This window comes from Dermacentor albipictus, chromosome 9 (genome assembly GCF_038994185.2).
Source record: "Dermacentor albipictus isolate Rhodes 1998 colony chromosome 9, USDA_Dalb.pri_finalv2, whole genome shotgun sequence".
In the NCBI taxonomy this organism is placed as follows: Eukaryota; Metazoa; Arthropoda; class Arachnida; order Ixodida; family Ixodidae; genus Dermacentor; species Dermacentor albipictus.
Window position 1 is genome coordinate 117,649,976 of NC_091829.1, and position 25,507 is coordinate 117,675,482.

At 48.2% G+C, this 25,507-nt stretch overlaps 1 protein-coding gene across 2 annotated transcripts in view; it reads left to right on the forward strand.

The window, feature by feature from the left end:
- Nucleotides 1–25,507, forward strand: part of LOC135911230 (protein O-mannosyl-transferase TMTC1-like) — a 151,277-nt gene that overhangs the window by 53,131 nt on the left and 72,639 nt on the right. Inside the window, exons 2-4 of one of the 2 annotated variants that reach the window (XM_070525289.1) lie at nucleotides 799–976; nucleotides 3,969–4,042; nucleotides 23,695–23,901. In XM_070525289.1, the coding sequence (XP_070381390.1) occupies nucleotides 911–976; nucleotides 3,969–4,042; nucleotides 23,695–23,901 (347 nt within the window). In that variant the 5' untranslated portion in view covers nucleotides 799–910. Of the gene's footprint in view, nucleotides 1–796; nucleotides 977–3,968; nucleotides 4,043–23,694; nucleotides 23,902–25,507 lie in introns of those variants that run through there. The other variant, XM_065443423.1, reaches the window with a different exon arrangement.

A 25,507-nucleotide genomic window follows, 5' to 3' on the forward strand; every position in this document is an offset into this window, starting at 1 on the left:
ATATCGTGTTGCATAGTGTCGAAAGCCTTTTTCAAATCCAAGAAAATCCCGAGTGAGTAGTTTGTTCTCAATATTGTCAATTATTTTGTCCTTTATGTTTATTAAAGCTAGTTCTGCAGACTTATCCTTTTTAAAGCCATACTGCGACTTCGTAATTGTTTCGTGTTTATGAAAAAAGACGTAAGCCTATCATTAATAACACGCTCATATATCTTGGAAAACACCGGCAAAACAGATATCCGCCTGCAGTTGTTAAGCTTTTTCTTATCGCAACCTTTGTAAACAGGGGTGACCTTAGCTATTTTTAATTCATCTGGGAACTCACCACGTGTAATGACGGATCAGCTAAATTCACTACCAACAGCGTTATTAGATAGCAAAGTCTAATAACAGTGTTTCATCTCCAGTCTCTCGTGCTCCCAGTTTTTCTTGTTTCTTTACAATTTATTATTTCTACCTGCTTTACCTGTGGCTTGTCTACAAGCTGCATGCTTCATATTGCCCCTGGAAAAGATAAAACAAAAACATATTTAGAATCTATTTACAGCGAGCTGCAGCACTGCCTAGATAGCGGAAAGACAATCTTTTCATTCGCTGTTTCTTTCCCTCCAGTGACCAACGACTTCTTCGTCACATCACTCGCAGACTCGTGACAATATGGACAAGGTTATTTTAGCAAACTATTGTCCTTTCTACCTCGTGCGCTTATTTTTTGCTTTATGTCATGAATTAGATAACGAAGAATAGTTGGGTCCAGAATGCTGGCTTCAACTAAAAAATTTTTCTGGTCATTCACAGGGTGAACTTCCTGACCAGTGGGCTTCGTGAACGTTGGTACCACGTGGTTAACGTCGCCTTGCACTGCGCATGCACCGCCCTAGTTGCTGTGGTAGCGCGCACCGTTCTCGAGATGGCGCCTTTGCAGGCCACCCTGGCTGCGATGCTGTTTGCAGCACACCCAGTACATACCGAAGCCGTAAGTACCCTCCGTCTTTGTTTTTTCATGAACTTATTTAGTGTTGGAGAAAGGGGAATCTCGTCGTGAATATAGCTTATCTAAAGCGTATCTCGACATTATGAGAAAACTAATGGAGCTGGGCAGGTCATGTAATGCGTAGGATAGATAGCAGGTGGACCATTATAGTTACAGAATGGGTGCCAAGCGAAGGGAAGTGCAGTCGAGGACGGCAGAAAACTAGGCGGCGTGATGAAATTAGGAAACACGGAGGCACAAGTTGGGATCAGTTGAGGCAGCACAGGCGTAAGTGGAGATCTTAGGGAGAAGCCTTCGTCCTGCGGTGGACATGCAATAGGCAGATCAAAATGATGAAACGTGCTTCCTGAAAGCCGACAAGAACGATGAAGAGAAGGACAGCACTACAGAAGGCGTAACTTTTAAATAAGTTTCCGCTCCTTTGCCTCATCTAAGAAAGGAACGGCAGTTTAGAAGCTATGGTTGAAGTATCGATTAAGTTGTCTTCATTCAAGATAAAATTTCCTTCTACTATTCGGACTCTAATGCCATGACAGCTACTTGCCTCCCTGCTATGACAGCTTGTGCAAATATTGCTCAAAATTGCAAGTGTTTTTCAGTATTCTACAAAGCATGGCGAATCTTGCTCGACCTGCCCAAACAATTGCGCGACTTTCTTTAGGTGCTCACAATTCTTGACAATTTGCTCGAATCATTTTCACATCTTGCTCAATCTACACATTTTGTGTATCGGCTTCTTACAGCGTGCCGTGTTGGAGAACCTCCGAGCTCAATAAGGCCAGCCGTCTGCATTTCGAGGCTATGTTTCGGCAAACGTTCTTGCAGTTGTGTACATCACGCGCAATAACATAGGAACTCGTCACTCACAGTGATGCCTTTTAACCTGTCATGTTTACATTCTGGAACAACCGAACTTATGTGCCTTAACGGTTTTGTAGTTACGGGTCTTCAGCCCGGATATACAGCTGGTGCACATTTATGGAGAAGTTCGCGCGAACAAATTCGATGGCTAATAACCCCGCCTGCACAGAAACGTAAACACAGTGAAACAACAGACTTCGGGTATTCAAAAGGCCAGATAAGGCACAAAGCCGGCAGTATCTTATACTTAGTGCTCGCTCTCCGTGCCCTCAGCATATTTCCGGCCTCCTTCACATTTCTCTCTTTTCCTGTGTGCGCAACAGCAGACGTCAGGCCGACTTCTATTGCATTTATAGGCCACACATGGGAAATATACATCCTGAAAAGTAAGAGCCTGTGCTGGGATTGAACTCTTCGTCAAGCAAATTTATAATGTGCTCATCGTTTTTTTTTTTTGCTCCCGGCAGGAATGTTATCAGGTTATAGCTGGTGCTATCCCTTGCAACAGAAACCTTCTTGGTTAAAATATTTTCAACGCAATGACCAATTTAGCAAACGTCTATCTCAACAAGACGTGCAAGAAGGGAGTGCGCAAACGGGAAAATTCTATTTGCGTTTCTAGCAAAAAAAAAATTGAACGTAATCTTCATTAAGTGCCAGACAACTCGAAGTGCTATAAGCAGTGTGTAGTTGTTCATACTACTAATTCGCAATCATAATGGCGTAAAATATGGCTAAGGTTATGTAAAGAATATATTTGTGTCGCCAAACTAAGGCGATAGGCATTATGCAGCAGGCACCAAGGATAGTATAGAGACAACTAACTTCAGCGCCATGCGATCTAGATGAACTTTTGGGAAATATCAGAGTCATGATTATTTTCGAAGCAATGTAGACAAATCATGTATCTAGCATTGCCTGCACATTTCTGAATTTTTTTTTATATTTCAGATATTTCCTGCAAAACTTTAGGATACCTACAGAAATCGCTGACTCAGAAATGGGTAATGCTGCATTGAGATACAACCTCGAATCGCAAATCACATGAACAGCCACCAACTCCATCTGTACCGTACCCAATGCCACAACAGAGCAAATTTGCTCTTTCTTACTTGCTGCAGTAAATCGCCTCAAAAAAGTTAAAAGAATGCTAGCCATCTCTCAAGAAATTAGAAGACTTCACAAGTCCCCACGTCATAGCATTGGCGTACAGTGGGTGCAATAACCAAAGCGGAATCATTTCAACCACATGGCAGACCAACGTACTCGATCGTGTGCCCCATCTGATGTGTCTGCATCCCTTGCGTGGAGTCCCCGCGTTTCCAAACAAACACTGAAGACTAACTTCCTACAGGACGTACGAACCCTAATTACCCCATCTGCCTGATTTCTTCTCCAATACATTACCGGGTGCCAGAAGTTTATCTTAGGAGGGTTCGAGTTGTAGTTGTCCTTACAGAGTGCGTTACTTCCGATTTGGAATCAACAAAAGCCGAGCGAGCAACGGGCCCCAAGTGCTCGGCTCTTGTGGCCGCGTCACATGTTTGACAACTGCTTTGACTGTGCCCTGGAAATAAGGCGATAAGACCTAAAGGTTGGACTGAAGTCAAATGTACCTGAAACTTATAGCCGTTTCGTGATGGGCAATAAGTTTGCGAGACATTCCTGGTGTTCCTACACAATGCAGAGTAGTAAGTTTTGTTTGCTTTTATTTTCGTCCCCATACGCCTTGAGGCACATCCTTCCGAAATAATAAACACAAAGCACAAAGACCACATGCACTTAGTGCCTGAAAAAGTGTGTCACTGCCTTTAATTCTGAGCGGTTCTGTTTTGCTGCCTCTGTTAGCACGGCACAACACTAAACGTTGCTCTTTTCCCTTCATCATGCTTACATTGAAGTACTCCATAATATGATAAGCGCATATCTGCACGTCCTCAATTTTGGCACAGTAACCGTCTTTGTGTCGTCTTAGTTCCTAAATTTATTTTCGCTTCCCCGAAAGTGGCTGCCTTGTTTTGAATAATATATATTTTTCTTTGGTCACTTGTTGACGTTTTTGCCCTCGGAAGCCACGCCATGGTGTTAGCCAATTTCTCCACCTCTGGCGCAGGTGTCCAACATTGTTGGCCGGGCAGAAGTGCTGTGCTGCTTTTTCTTTCTTCTGTCATTCCTCTGCTACCACAGGTAAGTTCCTCAGTTCTTGGAAGGAAAAATGGTACAGGGAGAAAGAAAAGAAAACGAGAAATAGGAAGATTACTTTGAAAAAAAAGGTTACGTTTGATACACTGTATGGGGGCAGGGAGGGGGAGAATTTAATGAGCCAGGACGGGATAAAGATGCGTTCCTATACGAAACTGGGAAAACAACATATTTAGGTGCAATTTGTCCCAACTATTTTTTTACTTGCCCTGGAGGCATTGCAGTGAGGAGTGGTCTAATAATACTAACATACGGCCAAAAGTGCATAACATATGCCCAAAACTATGGTATATGCATAATATAACATATACCCAAAACCATGGTACAAGGCAGTCTTAAAGTTCTTAGGATCTCGGATGTAAGCGATGAAAGTAGGAAGGTGGTTCCAGTCGGCATACGTCTTAGGCATGCAAGAGTGGCTGAACAAGTTCGTGTGGCGTGCTTGCAATTCTACTTTGAAGCTATCACATGTCTCGGTAATAAACTTGCGATCAGGCTGCCTTTGTGATGACTGTCCTAGATAGTATAATTAACAGTAACAGTAAACGGCACCTGCCTCTCCGTGCCGTAACTTGGGCAAGTGCGTAGATGTGCAAGTGTTTCATCGCACCCGTGGGTGCTACAGGTAAGGCTGTAGGCCTGTCTAATTCTAAACTATGACTTCGCAGCCAAAAGAGGCTACAGTACCTTTGTAGACTGAAAAGTTCATCCGTCCGTGTTTTTACCATCTGCTCCTGCCATAGTTGAGGCAACCATGTATGCAAGCATGCGCCAACCATAATGAAGTTGCTTTCCAGTGCTGACAAACTAGGCGATGTCTGAACGAGAAGCTTCGCGAAGCCTTTACAGTGCGACAAGAGCAGTTAGTCAGTGGCCGTCTTGGTGTTCATTGCAGCAGTGCGGTATCTGGCCTGAATTCGACAATTTTCACGTGCTGGCAAAAAAGAGCAGCCGGCTGAGAGGTACATGATTAAACCCCACAGAATTGCAATATCGGGAGAGAAATTTGTCATCCTGCCAGCTGTTTTACTGTCACACAGAGAAATTTCATATTTATGTACAAGCCTCGACTACACTCATCTACCATGCGAATGCTTCCGTGTGTATGGGTGGCCAACGCATACCTTTCCTTTTTTTTATTTTGTAGGTCTTTTTATGCCTTTGACGATGCGTTAGAGCGTATGCAAATCCTCCGTCTATTGTATCAATAAAATACTAGTTAGTCAGTACAACGCGTCCTTTTCAATGCGCCTTCATCTGTGTCCGTCTTTCTAGCGCGGTTCCGGCCTTGAAAATGGGAGAGCTGTACACTTTATGCGCCGATGACTGCTTGTTCAGACGGCAATCATTCCTGTATTTACGACGTTCAGTGGTCTCTCTACACGTGCATCGTAAATCACGTGCGCTTCATAAAGGACAGACGTTGCCAAAACATAAGCATGCACCCTAATTACACCGAGTGAATAATTGTTCGTTGACACTTTGCGAATGCGTAGACCATAGAGTTTCATATTAGTATACCTAGAGGCAAATCTGGCGCTGCGATCGTTCAACCGTCATGGGAATGATGGGAAGTACAGGCTTCGGATTGGCATTCTATTGACTGGCGAACCAGTCTACGAGTATTTTTTTTGGCAGTTTTGGTTTCGCTCCAAGCGCAATCGCTATAACCTGCAGTGGGACAGTGCAACGCAGAGCTCTCGATCTGCCTTTGTTCTGTTGCTCGAAATGTCGATAGCGCACTGGGCCAATGGCTGGGACGATGTTAGTGTCGCGTTGTGGTGTCGAAGCCCTGGCGAGAAAGCGACGGCATCGTAAACGTTGAAAGAACATGTTTTGAGCGTTTGGACTTTGGTTTGTTAAGTGTGTTAGGTTGGCACTGTAGCGTTATGTGCTTTATGAAACTTCAGAATAGGACAAAGAAGGCACTACTGATACAATACATGTACAGTTGTACTTCTAGTGGCTTGACAATCAAATTTTATTGAGAGCTTCATCTTGCATTGCTCGTTTATGTGCTCATTGAAATGCGTGTTTTAGGACTTTGAGAACACAAACTTACTTGTGGTAGGAAAGATAGCTGCTTCCTAGCTGTAGTCTAGTGTCGCACAATGGGCACCCGCAAAGCCGCGCTGTGACGCTTCGGAAGCGGTACACCAATATAAATATGATGAAGCATACTCGTAGGACGCCACTAGCGTCCTAGCTAGCACTGCAGCATATGTGCTTAAAAGTACTTGAAGACGTTCAGCAATCGTGACAGCCGACGCAACCTTTCGAAAGAGCGAAAGAGTTCGCAAATGCCTGTCGTCTGCGAGAAAAGTCTCGCGTTAAATGCAGCGAGAAGGCGTCGTAGCAGACGACACTTGTAGCATTCCGCTCAAGAGCGCAACGCTTTGTCACAATACAACATTTCTATTTTCAGAAATACTTGATGAGTATTTTTATATAAGTACATGCACGGTTGTTTTGCTGTTGCAAAAATGAATAAATAATTATTCTTTGGCGTTAAATTGGGACCAGAATCGCACAAGTATGCATACCCTGATGTGTCCTGGTGACAAACCTTAGTAAACCATGCTTCCATCTCAAAGTCATACAAAGTTTATGTAGCGTGTTGTACATTATATACCATAATGCAGAAATAGAATTACATTTCACGCGATAATATTAGAGTATAGCTTTGTTTACTGCGCCAGAAGGAAACGCCACTAGTCTAAAGACCGAAGTCAATCCGAAGCCTGTACTTCCCATCATTCCCATGTAGGTTGAGGCAACGCTCATGAGAACCCCCGTAGACACTAGCGCCACATTTCCCTCTAGGGTACTTATTTAGGGCGTAGACGTGCGCGGCTCCCTCAGAGCTTTGATTCAGTAGCGCATGGAATACGTATGCACTGGTGTGAATCCTCGTGTACCTACCGTGCCACGGTGGCCGGCGACTTGGCACCCATCTCGTGACTGCTGTTGCTAAAAAAAGACGTGAAAGAAAGGGTGAAAAACAAAAGAATGTAGAGTTTAATTGGAGCAACACTACAGCGTACGGGGGTAATGAAAACAACGAACACACGCTCCGCTCCGTTTCCCATTTGTGGCAGGGCCAAGAGGCAAGCCTATCGAGGTTCGTAGCCATTTAAACAAACACCTACTTTCAAAGGAGAATGCAGGACGCAGAGAGGGGGGGGGGGGGGGTGAAGGTGCACCTTGGACGCCCGCACTCACGGCAATCCTGCTAATGGGCTCCACTGAGTGATGCTGCCTGTGCTTTATTCCCTAGACAGTGCCACGGCGCAAGAACGCGCGCAGCCTCACGCATTGGGCCGAGGTGATTTGCTAAGAGCGACACGCTTGTTAGGGACGACATTGTGTGGTGCGGTGCTCGACAACGCCACTTGACACCTGAGGGAAATTAGGGAGTACCGTGCGCGGTAGACAAAAGAGGACAGGCGCGCGAGTATAGAAAAAAAGAACAAAACTACTTTCATGGTGCAAGCCCCCGAGGAGTGGCTTTTGCGCTGGCGTGGCTAGGAGCTGCTATTTCTCAATGCTGCGAGAAAACACGGCTCTTTATGCTACGGTGCAGACCCCGTCCGGGGCAGAGTTCGAGCTTCCTGTTTTCGCGTCAGAGAGAAGCCTGCTTTTGCTTCTACTCCTGCTTAATGTCCGCCTAGGCTGCTACTCGTTCGTTGCCCGAAAAAAAAATGCTGGAAGCTAAGTCAGGCCCCGCACACTCTCAAGTTCAACAAATGGCCACAGAGGGCGAAAAAATCGACCGCGCATTGCTGCTAACAAAACCAGCATAGTATAATCACTTCGGGATGCTTACGTTAGTTTGAACATTTTCTGCTAGAGGCGCCGTAATAAGCGCACTTTTATCTTACAAACTTTCTCTTACAATTACTGAAGCATTTTCATTACGTAAAGAACAGGGCGAAATTATCATTGCTTATTAGATATTGTACTCTTTGTAAGTAAGTTTATTGTTTAAATTAAAAAATTAAATTATGGGGTTTTACGTGCCAAAACCACTTTCTGATTATGAGGCACGCCGTAGTGGAGGACTCCGGAAATTTCGACCACCTGGGGTTCTTTAACGTGCACCTAAATCTAAGTACACGGGTGTTTTCGCATTTCGCCCCCATCGAAATGCGGCCGCCGTGGCCGGGATTCGATCCCGCGACCTCGTGCTCAGCAGCCTAACACCATAGCCACTGAGCAACCGCGGCGGGTAAGTTTATTGTTTCTTTGTCACTATAAACACAAATAGCGTTCAGCATCATCGGTCTTTCACGTGACCTCTGACCTGGATTTAAACTTTTTACCGGTATTTACGAGTGCATGGCAGCATGGATTCATTCGTTCGTGCACTCAGACTGGTTCCTTCTTTTTTGCTAAAACTAGTTTATTGCGCTTCGATGTCTCGCGTTGTTTAACCTGGGGTGAAGTGACGTGTCTGCAAGTGGACATGTAAGCCCGAAAGTTGGGTTTCGGTCGTGAGCCATTCGGAACACGTCTGCATCGAAACGGGAGCTGGATTCTGCTTCGGCTGACAACGGCAATAACGGTGAGTCGTTTAACACCGCTGCTTGAATCGTTACATAATATTCGTCTCATTAACTTACAGGTGGAGACAAGTTAACGAACTAGATCCTGCACAACATATGGCAGTGGGGATCCTCCGTCGCTGTTTCCTAAATAACCCTTACTTGCGAGGCTGTCGTTATACACACATTACCGGGAAAGAAAGAGCCATGTGGGAACGCGTGTCTCATTTTTCATCTTATTGTAGCCGTGGCCATAGGTGACTGGATAGCCTTAACAATATACATATAAAACTTTTTCTCAGTCCGCCGACAACTTCTTTCGTCCACAATACCGAATAATCCTTTGGTAAAATGATGTTAAAGTACAGAATTTAATGTATTAAACAGTTTCAAGCGTGATCATTCACTCATATCTTGTATTTGTTGGTTCCAAAGGTTCTTGCTGTTCAGTTTGGTTTACCATAGGGCATTTATTTTTGCAGTAGTGAAGCAATGCATCACGTTAGTGCAGAAAAATAATGCATCAGTTCTAATAGCTTCATGACTTTCATGCATTTGCTTGTGGAACCAGCTGTGTGATCTCTTCCAGTGTATAAATGAACGCACAAATGTTCTCACTTGTCATCTTAATAATACTTAAGCTGTTTACATGCATTGTATAGTTAGGCAGACATAAATTTTATGAACAATAGCAATATTTATTTAATGTGCTGCTTAAGCGCCCTTGAACAGACAGTGTACATTTGGATGTGTTCTGTAGTCGCAAACCATTACAATATATATATGTCACACCTTCTTGCATTTCATATCGCGAAATTGTGCTTTTTCAATTTCTGATTCAGTCAAAATTTCTGTTCCAGACATGAAGTAGTGAGGATGGCAGCAGTATAAAGCAACACACTCTGCACACTAAACAGAAGCTGCTGCCTGCTACCACAAGGCCATTATATGGAAATTGGCTGCTACTGCAAGGTAAACAACACCTGGTTCAGAAATATTTGTGCCTGATATATGCTGTATTGGCTTCCTAGTCTTGAGACACATGTCATTTGTTTGCAGCAGAAATGAATGTTTGTTCATGTTTATGGTTCAGTATAATTGGTTCGAACATAAAAGAAAACACACATGAGTTTGGCTAATCTGTGCTGTATCTCATGTGTCACCGTTCTGCCCCAATAGAGTCCATGCCAAGCATATCTTCGTCAGCACCGGAGCTCCTATCCACACCAACAGAAAGAGGCTGGAGCCGAATTTGCAAGGCTTTTACACCACGAACAAAGAAGCGCATGCAAAAGAATTTGCATGAGATATCAAGTCGGCAGAGGACTGTGTCAAGACTGAAAAGAGCTTCAGTCACCATTCCACCAGCACGGACAAATTGGCTGAGTCATCCAGGTAACTCAAAAAGGATTTTATGGAAATTATTCGTCTTCAGATGCACCTGCAACTTCTGATCAAGCACAGACGACACTGGCCAGAAGAGTTCCGTGAGTTTGCGCTTAATCAGCTTCCTGGCGATTTCAGCTTCATTTGTGCCAACTGTAGTTTTTCTTCTATAAAGGCACGCTTTTTCATTGCCCATTCTCGTTAGCGATCATTCATCCTCATCCAAACATGAAGGTCAATTGATTCTTCGCTGATACCTAATACCAGTCACTGTCTAGCAGCATAACATATCTGTAGCAGTACCTTTTAGTGTATGCTGTCATGCACAATTCCTCTCCTGAAATAGCTGATGCAACATCGACATGTGGCTTGCATTAACTTACGCACCGTTTTCTATGCACCATTTTACTTTTCTTGATGTTTTTGGCCTTCAGTGCTTGTGGAGCAGAGTGGCTTCTCTCATGAATGCAAGCTTTCTCATTTCCGATATTCCTAGTCTTGTTTATGATTGCTCTTCTTTCTCGATAGCATGGGTCTTTGCGCAACCTACACTGAATGATTTATTGCAGAATATGGTTTTGCTGCCCCACTTGGTTGTGGTTTCCGTGTTACATTTGTCGGATGTGGGGGCCTGGTCAGTTGCATTGGTAAGCAGTCTCTCGAGGAAAGCATTTGCTCCTGCAGTCCGCACAGTAACATAGACTCCCAGTATACACGCACCGTAACTGGTGCTCCCGTTCGTTCTTTCCCGCTGCAGCCATGGGCAAATTGTACTTGTGACCTACGTCGGCCATGAATTGCTCAGAACGGAGACCAGCATATGTGCTTGCATGGTTCGAAGTGTATGAAGTTGTTAGCCGTATTGGTGGAAAGGCCCGCAAGAATGGCTGCCGAAGGTGATGCCCACGAAAGCGACTTGTCCATATTGAGACAAAGTGGCACACCAAATGTGAGCCACACATTAGCGTCCCTCGGCAGAAAAGAAACCTGCAGGTTGGAAAGGAGTTGACGCTAAAGTGCCGGATAGTCCATTTCGCTGTGTTGGTTGCGGCAGCAGATGTCTGCGTCACCTGATTGCTTCACAATGGAAGTTGCTCATCATCAACGGCAACTGTCGGTTCAAACAGGTGCGACGCTCTGTCCAATCTGTTTGTACTGCTGGTTGTCGCTCCTTACCAGACCAGCACATGCGGAGAAGGCAAGCATTATGCCTGTAAGTAGGTGGCTGGATGTATCCTAAGAGACCCGTGTATGTGAATGCTGACTGTTGCCATATGGCTCATAGCCAATGTATAATGTATTCTCTGAACCTTATGCATTGATTGATTGCTGTTTAATTTAGCTGCTGTCTTACTTGGTTACGGTCCCCATGTTATGTTTTTCGAATATAGCGGCCAGGTAAGTTGCATTGGGAAGCAGTCTCTCGAAGTAAGCATTTGCTCCTCCAGTCCACACGGCGACAGTGGCTCCCAATTTACACACACCGTGATTCGTGCTCCCCGTTCAGCCTTTCCTGCTGTAACCATGGGCAAATTGTGCTTGTGGCCTACCTCAGCCATGATTTGCTCAGAACGGAGATCAACATATGTGCTTACTAGGTTCGAAGTGTATGAAGTTGATAGCCGTATGGGTGGAAAGGCTCGCAAAAATGGCCGCCGAAGGTGATACCCACGAAAGCGACTTCCCATATTGAGACAAAGTGGGACACCAAATGTGAGCCACATATTAGCGGCCCGCCAAAGAAAATAATCGTGCAGGTTGGAAAGGAGTCAATGCTAAAATTCCGGGTAGTCAATGTCGCTGTGTAGGCTTCGGCAGCAGATGCCTGCCTCACCCGATTGCTTCGCACTGCAAGTTGCTCATCTTTAACGGCGACTGTCGCTGTAAACAGGTGGGACACTCTGCCGAGTCTGTTTCTGCTACTGGTTGTCACTCATTACCAGACCACCACATGCGACGAAAGCAAGCACTATGCCTGTAGGTAGGCAGCTGTATGTACCGTACGAGACCCGTGTACGTGAATGCTCACTGTTGCCGTATGGTTCGTAGCCAATGTATAATGTAATGTCTGATCACTATGTGGTGAATTATTGCCGTTTATTTTTGCTGTTATCTCACTTGGTTACGGGCGCCGTGTTATGCTCATCGGATACAGTTGCTATGATATGATATGCTTACCGGCCTGACAGTTGCATTGGAAAGCAGTCTCTCGAAGTAAGTATTTGCTCCTGCAATCTGCACAGCGACATAGACTCCCAATTTACACACCGTCATTCGTGCTCCCCATTCAACCTTTCCTGCTGCAACCATGGGCAAATTGTGCCTGTTGCCTTTCTCGGCCGCGATTAGGCACGAACGGAGACCGGCATACGTGCTTACATGGTCCGACGTGTGTGAAGTTGGGCGCAAAGGCGCGCAAAAGTGGCTGATGAAGGTGATGCCCCCGAGCGCGACTTGTCCATATTGAGACAATGTGGGACACCAAGTGTGAGCCAGACATTAGTGGCCTCCGAAAGAAAAGTAACGTGCAGGTTGGAAAGGAGTTAACGCTAAAATGTCGGGTAGTCCATGTCGCTGTGTTGGCTGCGGCAGCAGATGCCTGCTTCACCCGATTGCTTCTCAATGCAAGTTGCTCATCTTTAACGGTCACTGCCGTTGCAAACAGGCGGGACACTCTGTCCAATCTGCTTGCGCCGCTGGTTGTAGTTCGCTACTAGACCGCCAAGACCGCCAAACGGCTCACCGACGACGGTGAGCCGTTTACGAGCTTGTGTCTAAGATTCCAGCGTATCTCGACATACAAATTTTATTTCTCCTATTGCGCTAGAATGTACACTGCTTGTCTTCTGCCAATAAAGTCGCGCGTTGTGTTCAATCACTTGTGGCTTGTTTGCATGGGCGTCAGTAGAGGCTCTTTGGTCTCCTGGCAATTAGAACGCACCGGCTACGCGGCAGCCGAGGCATCGAGACATGCCGCATAGCCGGCGGGGCGAGTACGGCGCGTACGAGCGGATACAAGCGTACACGACTGGCGAAAAGCGGCAATATTGGATGATGCGCTAAAAAAAATTCGCATTTCTGCTTCCTGTTATAGCAGCGCTATCTGGCGTCTACCTAGGTAATTTCCATGCGCTGCCGCTGCCTATTTTCGAACCACTACGGAGGGTACAGTTTCGCTTTTCTAAAGTTATTCTTTATTCTATGGCTAAGTGGATACGGCTCCCAACCTCAGCATTGTTGACCGACGCCAGCGCAACTCCTTCCCCTGTCGGACAGTGGCGTCGCCATGCATCAGTTCGCCGGCACCGTGAGCGCTCGCGACACCCGCGATATTTGTAATATTGCTCTACGCGTCACCTTTGCGATGGTTTGGTGGTCGGGTAGCCAAGGTGCCCGGTACTGTTGCGTGGTGAACTGCCGCAGTGGCGACAAAAGCACCTGGGACCTGCAGCGGCATGTCAATATTGACACGTGTACTTATCTTTATCGGGCGACACGTTTTGCCGCCTAGCAAATGTTATCGCACAGCGCGGGACGCGCCTGCATTTATCCGAAGTTTCTGGAAAGTTGTCGATGCTTCTATCCGCTGTCTGTTGTCACCGAACCTTGTGTTATCTGATATCATCGCTTGACGCGAATGATGTAGAACTTTGTAGAAGGCATGCGGATCCCAACGATTAGTCTGGAACATTCGACGACTGCTGTATAAAAGCAGACGCGCTCGACCCGCTGATCAGATTTACGACGATCGCCGACTGTGTTCGCCGCTCTCGTTGTGCTTTAAGTGTAGCGTGTTTTGTGGGCACAGGTTCGCCCAATAAAAGCTAGGGGCGCTATTCTGGACATTCCGCCATTTTCTTCGGTGCGTGACGTAGGCGCGACGCAAACAAAATGGCGCTGGTGGCCCAGTTTTGCTTACGTAACGTGACGCCAACTTGACGTTTCGCCTAAGAAACTGAAATGAAGACACTGAATGTAGCGTTATCGGTAAAGCAAAACAGTTTTCCTCCGCAGTAAAAATAAAGCAGCTATCTCAAAGCGTATGATTGTTCCGTCGAAAACGCATCGCGCTTCCGTCGTCTGCTGCGTACAAGCCGTCGTCTGCTTCAATAGCTAGGATGCGTGTCCCCGGGAAATGCAATGAGTCATCGCATGTTGGCGCCAACGCGCTTGTTTTCTTGCTTGAGACAACATACGCGACCTACCAGTGGTGATGCGCGCACGTTCTAGGCCACTTTATCGCTATTTCGTGAAACGTAAGTGACTCAGCCCGACTCGGCTGGCTGAGAAACGGCCGAACATCACCGATAGCTTTGCGGGCGCCAGAGATAACCACTAGCGCGACGCAAGCGCCGGCGCTGCCATCTCTTGTTCATTTCGCTGGTTACTCGCACCGCGGGAGGAAACTTCAAGGCGCCGCCTTGCGTACATTTCTTTTTATAAATTAGAAAGAGGCCGTTGTCATAACGTCTGATTGTGCGAAAAGGCATTAATCTCGATTACAATACAAATGCAGCAGTGAAAAGTGGACAACATTGCTGAAAGTTTGCTATGTTCAACCAATATTATTTTGTATAAACGCGTTCTTTAAAAAAATGATTGCCCCAAACACAAATGCCAACACCACCCGAGAGCGATGCAAATACTATGAGCACGCGTTATGAACAAAAGATTTTCGTTGTGCCAAACGATGGGGAACATGTGGCGATACGCATTCCTCTCGGCTGCCATTGCATATGGCTGCTCATTAGCATAATTCGCGCGGCTCGTCGCATCAAAAATTATGGCGGAAAATCTCAGCAATGGCGGCCCAGTGCAACGTCACGCATCGTCAAAATGACGATTACGAAACAGCCCTTCCTGTGACGCTCCTCACGAGATATTCCTTCAGCCAATCAGCAAGCTGGCATGGCGCATATCTTGAATCGCCACCACATATTCGCGCCATCGCAGATGCATTGCACTGGCTTCTGCACGCTATCGCTCACATTCTTTTTGAAGCACTAACATCACAATATATCTGCCAAGGACCAAAAAAATGTATTAGTCCATAACATTTGCAGCTCCACGTCACGTTTCGTCATCTTGATGATAACGCAAAATGACTTTTCGCAAAACTTCCGTTTCCCGGCAAACATTTCTAGGCACGTGAGCTCGCCACAGCCAATAAGAGAGTAAACATGGCGGATAATGGCGGCTGTGCAGCCGCCATGCGTGTCCAGAATAGCGCCCTAGTTTTTGCCTTTCACAGTATTGCTGCTGTGTTCTTTGACGTCACGACCACGTGACATCTGGTGAAGGGGCTTTTCGTTCATTTACCGGACGCCCCCGACAAGCCGTGATCCAAGCCCGGACCGCAAAGAGAACACCAACGTAGTCCCGGAGCATCGAGCAAGCCGCCGTCTTCAACAGCTGCCCCCGGAGCACGGACTTCTACCTGAGAAGACCAAGAAGATTGTGGCCAAGGCAACCCCAATGGCGGCCCCAGCGTCCCCCATCGTGCTGCAGCAGCCCAGGGAACCTCCGACGTTCCGCGGAACAACAATCGAGGACCCGGAAACCTGGCTTGAGACGTATGAGAGGGTCGCTACGTTTAACAGTTGGGACAGCGACGACAACCTGCGGCATGTCTATTTCGCACTGGAAGACGCCGCCACGACCTGGTTCGAGAATCGGGAAGCCACCTTAACGACGTGGGACCTGTTCCAAATCGGCTTCTTGCAAACGTTTACAAGCGTCGTACGAAAAGAGCGAGCCCAAGCACTACTAGAAACCAGAGTGCAGCTGCCAAACGAGACGATCGCGATCTTCACGGAGGAGATGGCCCGTCTTTTCCGGCATGCCGACCCAGAAATGCCAGAGGAGAAAAAAGTCCGCTTCCTGATGCGGGGTGTCAAGCAAGAACTTTTCGCAGGACTTATCCGTAACCCGCCGAAGACCGTAGCTGAGTTTTCTGCAGACGCATCGACGATCGAGAAAACTCTGGCGATGCGCACCCGGCAATATAACCACCAGGGGCTCACGCCGCAGTACGCCATCCAAGGACTGGATTCCGACCACCTTCAGGAGACCATCAGGGCCATTGTGCGCGAAGAACTGCGCAAGGTCCTGCCTTCGTCGCAGCCCCAAGTGGCTTCGATCGCCGATAACGTGAAAGAAGAGGTGCACCGATCACTTGGAGTTCCCGAGCTGCAACCACAATTACCGCAGCACCAGCCAGAAGCGATGACATACGCCGCCGTCGCACGCCGTCAAGGTCCCCCTCCGCGACCACGCCAGGGCCTTGCAACGACGCAATTCCGTCGTCCGCCGCCGCCGCCGACAGCGCGGATCAGCGCACCCGTCGCCCAGCGGAGCTACCCGAGGAAGACTGACGTTTGGCGCACTCCTGACCACCGCCCGCTCTGCTACCATTGCGGGGAAGCGGGTCACGTCTACCGACGATGTCCATTCCTGGAAATGGGACTGCCAGGTTTTGCCGTCAAAGCTCCGCGCCCGCAGCAAGGTGAACGCCCTCGCGATATCGCTGACTACCTCGCGGCTACTCAGTGGAGCTCTCGACGACCGTCGCGTTCACCATCACCAGGCCGCTACCTGTCGCCGCAGCGCCGACCATACACTGGCCCAGCTCGGGGCCGGTCAGCGAGCCCATATCCGGAAAACTAAAAGCAGCAACCGATGGAGGTGCGGTTGCTGTCCGTCGAACTGTCGAAGATCGTGTGCCGCCGACGAAGACGCCGAAGAAACTACCTCGATGACATAACGACACGCCGCCGTCCCGACCAAGTCTGGAAGGAAAGAATGCGACGACGAAACAGGACCTGACGACGTCACATACCGGCCACAGGTCAACGCGACGCAGTCGTGATCCGACGCCAAGACCGAAATGTAATGCAAGACAAAGTGCCACCGACCTCGACGTGCTTCTCGACGGCCACGCAGTCACCGCCTTAGTGGACACAGAGGCTGATTACTCCGTCATGAGTGGACACATCGCCGCCCACTTGAAGAAAGTTAAGACTACGTGGGAAGGCCCTCAAATTCGTACCGCCGGAGGACACATCATAACGCCGACTGGAATGTGCACGGCAAGAATTACCATTCACGACCTGACTTACCCTGTCACCTTCGTTATCCTCCAACAGTGTTCACGAGACGTTATTCTCGGCATGGACTTCCTGAACCAACACGGCGCAGTCACTGACCTGAAGTCGAAGTCAATAACTCTGTCGGAAGACCATGCGATACCGTCGGAGTACCCTCGTAGTCACCACGCCTTGAGTGTGCTCGAAGATCAAGTGAGCATCCCGCCTCGCTCCAGCATTGTTATTTCGGTCGGCACCGAAACACCCGCTGACGTAGAAGGTGTCATCGAAGGCGACCAACGTCTACTGCTAGACCGTGAAATTTGCGTCGCAAGAGGGATCGCTCGACTGCACGGAGGAAGCACGAAAGTGTTGCTGACAAACTTCAGCCAGGAGTTCAAGCACATCAACAAGGGCACGACGATCGCATACATCGAGGAAATCCTGGAAAACAGCAATGCGTTTGTCCTCTCGGATTCCGCCGCATCTACCCCGACGACCATGGTTGCCGAACCAGACTACGACATTAATCCAAGTCTCCCCGTGATTAAGCAACAGCAGCTCGGAAGTCTGCTCCGGCGATACAAAAGCTGCTTTTCGACGTCATCGAGGCTTCGACAAACACCAGTAGCCAAGCATCGCATAATCACCGCGGAGTACGCTCGACCACTTCGCCAGAGCCCTTACCGAGTTTCGCCGCGAGAACGTGAAGCTATAAGAGAACAAGTCGACGAAATGCTGCGCGACGACATCATCCAGCCGTCGAAATGCCCGTGGGCATCCCCTGTTGTCCTGGTGAAGAAAAAGGACGGAACCCTTCGTTTCTGCGTCGATTATCGTCGTCTGAACAAGATCACGAAGAAAGACGTATACCCTCTCCCACGGATAGAGGACGCATTGGATCGGCTCTACAACGCTAAATACTTCTCCACGATGTACCTCAAGTCTGGCTATTGGCAAATAGAGGTCGACGAAAGAGATTGTGAAAAGACCGCCTTCATCACCCCAGACGGCCTCTACGAGATCAAGGTTATGCCATTTGGACTGTGCTCGGCGCCTGCAATGTTCCAGCGCGTGATGGACACGGTTTTAGCAGGATTGAAGTGGCAGACCTGTCTCGTTTACTTGGATGACGTCGTTGTATTCGCCGAAAGTTTTGACGATCACCTTAGGCGGCTTGCCACAGTACTAGAGGCCATCAAGTCATCAGGGCTCACTCTGAAGCCAGAAAAGTGCCGCTTCGCTTACGATGAGCTTCTATTCCTCGGCCACCTCATCAGCAAATCCGGAGTACGCCCCGACCCGCAGAAAACAGCTGCCATCGCAAAGTTCCCGCAGCCCACCGACAAGAAGGCAGTGCGTAGATTTCTTGGCATGTGTGCCTACTACAGGCGATTTGTCAAGGACTTTTCACGCATCGCTAAGCCGCTGACACAGCTAACCAAATGTGAAGTCGAGTTCAAGTGGGAAACGCCACAGGCCGACGCATTTCAAGAACTCAAACGACGCATGCAGTCGCCGCCCGTACTTGCGCACTTCGACGAGCACGCCGATACCGAAATACACACTGACGCCAGTAGCCTAGGCCTCGGTGCCGTCCTAGTCCAGAGAAAAGATGGACTTGAACACGTGATAGCTTACGCTAGCCAATCATTGTCAAAAGCAGAAGGCAATTATTCTACAACCGAAAAGGAATGCCTCGCCATCGTTTGGGCCACAGCGAAATTTCGCCCTTACCTATATGGCAGGCCATTCAAGGTGATCAGCGATCATCACGCGTTGTGTTGGCTAGCTAACCTAAAAGACCCTTCAGGACGGCTGGCACGGTGGAGCCTCAGGCTACAAGAATACGACATCACTGTAACCTACAAGTCCGGACGAAAACACTCAGATGCCGATTGCCTATCCCGCGCCCCCATTGACCCGCCGCCGCAAGATGACGAGGATGACGACGCCTTCCTTGGAATAATAAGCACGGAAGACTTCGCCGAACAGCAACGAGGAGACTCGGAGCTAAAAGCCCTAGTCGAGTATTTGGAAGGGCACACCGACGTTGTCCCAAGGGCATTTAAGCACGGATTATCTTCGTTCACGCTTCAAAACAACCTACTCGTGAAGAAGAACTTCTCACCAGTCCGCGCCAACTACCTTCTTGTTGTTCCGTCGGCGCTACGTCCAGAAGTACTGCACGCCCTACATGATGATCCGACCGCTGGGCACCTCGGTTTCTCCCGGACGCTATCGAGGATATAAGAAAGGTATTACTGGCCGCGCCTAACCGCCGATGTCGCCCGTTACGTCAAGACATGCCGCGACTGTCAGCGACGCAAGACACCGCCGACAAGACCAGCGGGATTACTACAGCCGATCCAGCTTCCTTACCGACCTTTTCAGCAGATCGGGAGGGACTTGTTGGGACCGTTTCCGACATCAGCTTCCGCAAATAGGTGGCTTGTCGTGGCGACGGACTATCTCACCCGCTTCGCTGAAACTAAAGCTCTACCGAAAGGCAGCGCAGCCGAAGTGGCAAAATTTTTCGTGGAGAACATCCTGCTGCGGCATGGTGCCCCAGAAGTCCTCATCACCGACCGAGGAACGGCTTTTACAGCAGAGCTCACCCAAGCCATTCTGCAATACAGCCAGACAAGCCACAGGAGGACAACTGCCTACCACCCGCAGACGAATGGTCTCACAGAGCGCCTCAACAAGACCCTCGCCGACATGCTAGCAATGTACGTCGACGTCGAGCACAAGACGTGGGACGCGGTCCTGCCGTACGTGACCTTTGCATACAACACGGCGGTGCAAGAAACATCACAGATAACGCCATTTAAGCTAGTTTACAGCAGGAACCTGATGACGACGCTCGACGCCATGCTGCCGCACGTAACTGACGAAGAGAATGTTGACGTCGCTAGCTATCTCCAGCGCGCCGAAGAAGCCCGACAGCTCGCCCGCCTGCGGATCAAGAGCCAGCAGAGGACCGACAGCCGACACTACAACCTCCGACGACGCTTCGTCGAGTACCAGCCTGGCGACCGTGTTTGGGTATGGACCCCGATACGCCGACGAGGACTCTGTGAGAAACTACTCCGACGCTATTTCGGACCCTACAAGGTCATCCGACGTATTGGCGCTCTGGACTATGAGGTCGCGCCAGACGGCATTTCGCATTCACAGCGGCGCCGTGCACGATCTGAAGTGGTCCACGTGGTGCGCCTTAAACCGTTTTACGGACGCTGACGAACTTCATTTTTGTTCTTTTCTTTGCTATGAGTGCTTTTGTTTATTACTTTTGTTTGTTTGCAGCATCGGGTCGATGCTTTTAAGAGGGGGGGGGGGGTAATGACACGTGTACTTATCTTTATTGGGCGACACGTTTTGCCGCCTAGCAAATGTTATCGCACAGCGCGGGACGCGCGTGCATTTATCCGAAGTTTCTGGAAAGTTGTCGATGCCTCTATCCGCTGTCTGTTGTCACCGAGCCTTGTGTTATCTGATATCATCGCTTGACGCGAATGATGTAGAACTTTGTAGAAGGCATGCGGATCCCAACGATTAGTCTGGAACATTCGACGACTGCTGTATAAAAGCAGACGCGCTCGACCCGCTGATCAGATTTACGACGACCGCCGACTGTGTTCGCCGCTCTCGTTGTGCTTTAAGTGTAGCGTGTTTTGTGGGCACAGGTTCGCCCAATAAAAGCTAGTTTTTGCCTTTCACAGTATTGCTACTGTGTTCTTTGACGTCACGACCACGTGACAATATTTAGTTTCCCGGGTAAATGGTTGGAAAAAAGAGGGCAGGCTGGCATGGATGATCCCCGTCCGCACAAGAGTCAAGCCAGTCGGAACGCGAAAGTTTGCCCTTTTTCCTAAATGCTTGGTATTATTCGCGGCAGCGTTGTTGCTCGGCCTAGTCATGACAGTTTGCTCGTAACCATGAGCCTGTCGCTGCAGCTCTACTTCGACGTGCTTTGTGTGACGCTTGAGCGTGGCTGATTTGCGCGTGCGACGCGCATTTTGCTCAGTCCCGCTATTATTTTTGACTTTCTTTTACAGCCAGCGTTTGATCGGTCACATTTCTTTTTTAGCAAGTTGCAAGCGGTTGAGCGCTTTATCACAGGCGTACGATTACGCAGGCAACTTATAAAGAGAATCCGGACGGTGTTAAATGCCAAACAACACGCTTAGCATCTTGACTCCTCAAGTTCAACAAAACAGGCTGGTGGGCTAGTTGGTATTGCGTGTTAATATTTTTAGCGCTAAGAAACAACATGCTGTGTCCTGTGTGCCTTCTCTGGTGTGCCGCGTTTCCTTGGGTAAAATTAATAATACGCAAGTTGGTTTGCGAGAGGAGGGCAGCGGCCGTTCGAATCGCCTTGGCACTGTGTCTTTACAACGGTGCAACACCGATACCTCGGATCGCGATCAAGTTCGATACGGATCAAAATTTTTGGTGGTGATCGCGGTAGCTGTGTGAAGGTCCAACGCTGCAGATTCAGATGGTTTAGCTTATTCATCATTACCGTGCAGACGACAGCCTACGATCGCGATCCACGGGATCTGGATCGCGCTAAAACTTAGTCGCAAGTGTCCGTGTAGAAGCGTGTGATCCGGATTCGACTAGTCAGCGCTCCGAATTGCCTGACTGACAGGAATATGAATTCATCATGGGCTTAGAGACCTCTACGTCACAGTTCTCGTGTGGCGCGACCCGATGATAAAGTACCCACTCTTGCTGCATGGGAGGCATCTTTCTACGCGAGTTCCTTCGTGTTTTTTTTTTTTGTTCTTTGACGAATCCTTTTTAAAATGCAGTGACATGACATCACAGCACGCGGCTCGCTGCTTCACATGGCATCACGAGCTGCGCAAAGCTTCCCCTTCTGCCGACGTTCAGTGGGGGCGCCCGGCGGGAGTTGTGAGCCCCAGTGTCAACTTTAATAATGAACTCCATTTACAAGCGAGAGTTCCCTCGACTGACTGCGTCACAGGGACAAAAATTTCACTTTGCGGAAACGTTAAACAAATTCAAGTAAGCGCGACTCACTTGAATCTGCCAACAACGCTTGTCTCCCCTCTTTCTTGCACTACTTGCCCTTAAATATGAACAATTTCACTGGTGGGTTTTTGCCCTTTGTTTTTTCGAACTGTTGTGTTGCTGTGGGTAGGAAAGCAGACTCGCCCTGCCTTTCTCATCACGTTTATCTTAGCTTGCTTGTAGTGGCACTGAACAGCCGGCTTATGTAGAAAAATACACGAGAGACACTTTCTGGCAGCTCGTACTCTCGTGCCCAACGCGCCTACGCAACCCCGTGGCTTGGCGACCCTTTCATTTGCTCCCACGAGCGGGACTGCTCGGCAGCGTCCGTAGTGCCGCCTAGCCGGGGTTGGGAATTCCCTTGGGCCCCGAAATGCCACAGCATAAAACACATGGCTTCTAGATTTTTGTAAACAAACTTCTGAAACGAACTCGGCAAGAACATGAAAAGGAGACGTAGGCACAACAATTACAACAGCGCCGCCGCCATCGTGTCATCCTTTAGGCAAAATTGGACCGCTTCTTTTATGCTGCTGGGTTATCACTGCTTCCTCGGCTGTGAGATGAATCTGCCTCCACAAATTTTCCCACTTCTTCCATCGGAATGATTGGATCCCACATTTTGAGCGTTTCTACAAACTCTCCAACCCACATAGCAACTGTCAACCAATCAATCAATCACTGAATCGGTTGCTTTCGCTTTGTAGACCGAAAAGGACAGCCACGTCAAACCTCAGCTCGAGACCCAAACTGAAGACCTTTACAGTATCTACAATCTCTTGTCGTGTGTGGGGTTACCACTCACGTGGTTTACTCTAATGGTATAATGAACTCGCAGAAAAACGAGCCCCTGTCTCCCCAACTGCATACTGCATTTCCACAATTCTCACAATGGCAACAAAAGTCATGGGGCGCGTCGACCAATCAGGAAACAGAAGCAATAAAAGGGCTCCTTTTTTACACTCCATTCCTATCAGAGGCAAAATAAAATAAAAATCGCCCGTGCCCCGTGCATTGAGGCATGCTCAAGATCCCCTGGTAGTCAAAATTATTGCGGAGTCCGCAACGACAATGTGCCTCACAAACAAATCGTGGGTTTGGCATGTTGAACCCCAAAACAGGCCGACCCGCAGTGGAGGTGAAGCAGGCGTTAAGCAATCTCCCTATGTGGGCCGATCCCGAAGATAGTGCAATAAATACAGTCCTGCTTCGTATTTGAACTTTACGATTGAGTGTGTATGTGCAGTTCTAACAAATGCATTTATTACGCTACAAATAACCCTAAATTATGCTCCAAACGTAATGTTATTTCGTAAATATTGCTTAAAATAACAAATATCACAATACACTGAGGCCAGCGATCGACATTGGCATTACTGCAAAGAACCTGTCCTTTTCCGCCTGAAGTATCGCGCTGCGAAAGTGGAACTCTGTGTGACCAAGAGCACTCCTACGAAATGACTGTAAGTTTGCCCGTATTAATCGGATGCAGTTCCTGTACGAACCGTTTAGCATTCCTAACCGTGCGAAAAACATCAGTATGGATGGCCGAACAGACTGCACGTATCTCGTCCCACAGGTGTACCGTGACAAGTGACCCACTGGCAAGATCTGGAGGAACAAGGTGGCTCGCGGCCTCCACCCTGTTCTCCGTCGCAGCGCTGCTCTCGAAGGAACAAGGAATCACTGTGCTGCCGCTGTGCATTGTTCTGAGGATATGCACGCTGTCGTTTGACACCGCGCTTTGTCACCAGCGCCAGGGCCATTGGAGTCGCCATCGAGGGTGGTAAGTCTCCCCTTCCGGCCGTCTCACTGCTTCATAGAGCGGAGGAATATTACAGGGTTTTGGTTGGCCCGCAAACCTTGCCCGCAAAGTTTCAAGTTCAAGTTTGTTCACATTTGCTTGCATGTATGATAAAGCATTAGTGACATTGTTACAATCGGTGGTCCCATAGTCGTGAAACTGTTAGGGGGACCACCTAATACTATAAATATCATGTATAGATTGCAGCATGGTATAAAAGAGATATGTGAGCAATAAATATTGAGAAATGCTAGGGGAAACGCAATAGAACAAAAGTAAAAGCCAGCAACCCAGCTCCTTGTGCCGATGGTGGCTTACAGCGTCACCGAAGATGTGTATGGCAGAAACAGCGCTCGCAGCGAGGTCTTGTGAGGCTCCTTCTGAACCCAATGCCTTATAGACACGCTTTTGTGTTCCGCGAATGTCCTTGTCGCCAAAGAAACAAAAGCATGGAAAAAGGAAATGCCATTTAAAAAGAAAATGTGTTCGCGATCACCCAACTGCTTGCACAAGCTCTGTGTTTGTGTGGCGCATTTCTGTGCCATAAGGTGGTACCACCAGCGCGGTTGCTCACGTTCGTGCCTCCGAGAACCCGGTAATCCGCAAACGCAAAATTTCCGGACCAAGTAAAGCTGTCTATTAATGCGATACTGCTAAAATGTCCGGAGGTGTGTCTGGTACATATTGACATTATCGAATGCGCGAGAACTCGTGACATAAAGAAGCGGAACAATACATGCACCCCGCTTTCGAGTGTTTATCGCATGACTGCTTCATACCAGCTATGTCATGCAGTGGTAGGCGCATAGAGTTTCTTACAATAATTACTGAAGGGAGCATTGGTGCTGCAGTCGTTCAGATACCATGAGGGGTAGTACATGAATTTGACTGATCTTCGTGCTTGTGGTCTTGTTTATTGCGCTTTATATGGCTTCGTTGTCCTAACTTTCAAAGTAATCTATATTTTCGCTAATGCTGAAGACCGCACGAACACGCGTAATCGCTACTGATTGCAGCGATTCAACCTGTCGAGGTGACCAAACGAAGCGCCTCAAGCGTCTCAACGCGCTCGCTTACCCGCGAGAAAGTCATAGCGTGGTTCTATGCCGCCTGCCTATGCATGTGTCCGTGGCGTAATGGTTTGGATATTGTGTATCTGTTGTGGACGTCTCGTGTTCGGATCCTACCGTCGGACAATTTTATTGGAGTTTCTTTATTTATATGTATTTTTTATTTATTTATATACTTATTTATTTATTTATTTACATACTTATAACAATGGACTTTGTGTAAAATGATGAACTTACGAAGCCGTTTGAAGCCAGAAGGACGACCTTTATGCAAACCCATATACTACGCATCATTCACATGCTAGCTCAACCGCCCTGCTTGCAGCTGCTGCTGACATTAGCGCCGGAGTTTCATCCAGCAGTTATTGTACGAAACTCTATGGGTACTCGTCTGCACATGTGCTTCGATATAAAATATAATAATGAAAAACAAATGACGCATGTCGCTTTGCTCTGTATATTTCTTTTCTCTTGAATTCCACATTCCCTTTTTCATTAATTATTGACGCCATATGCGC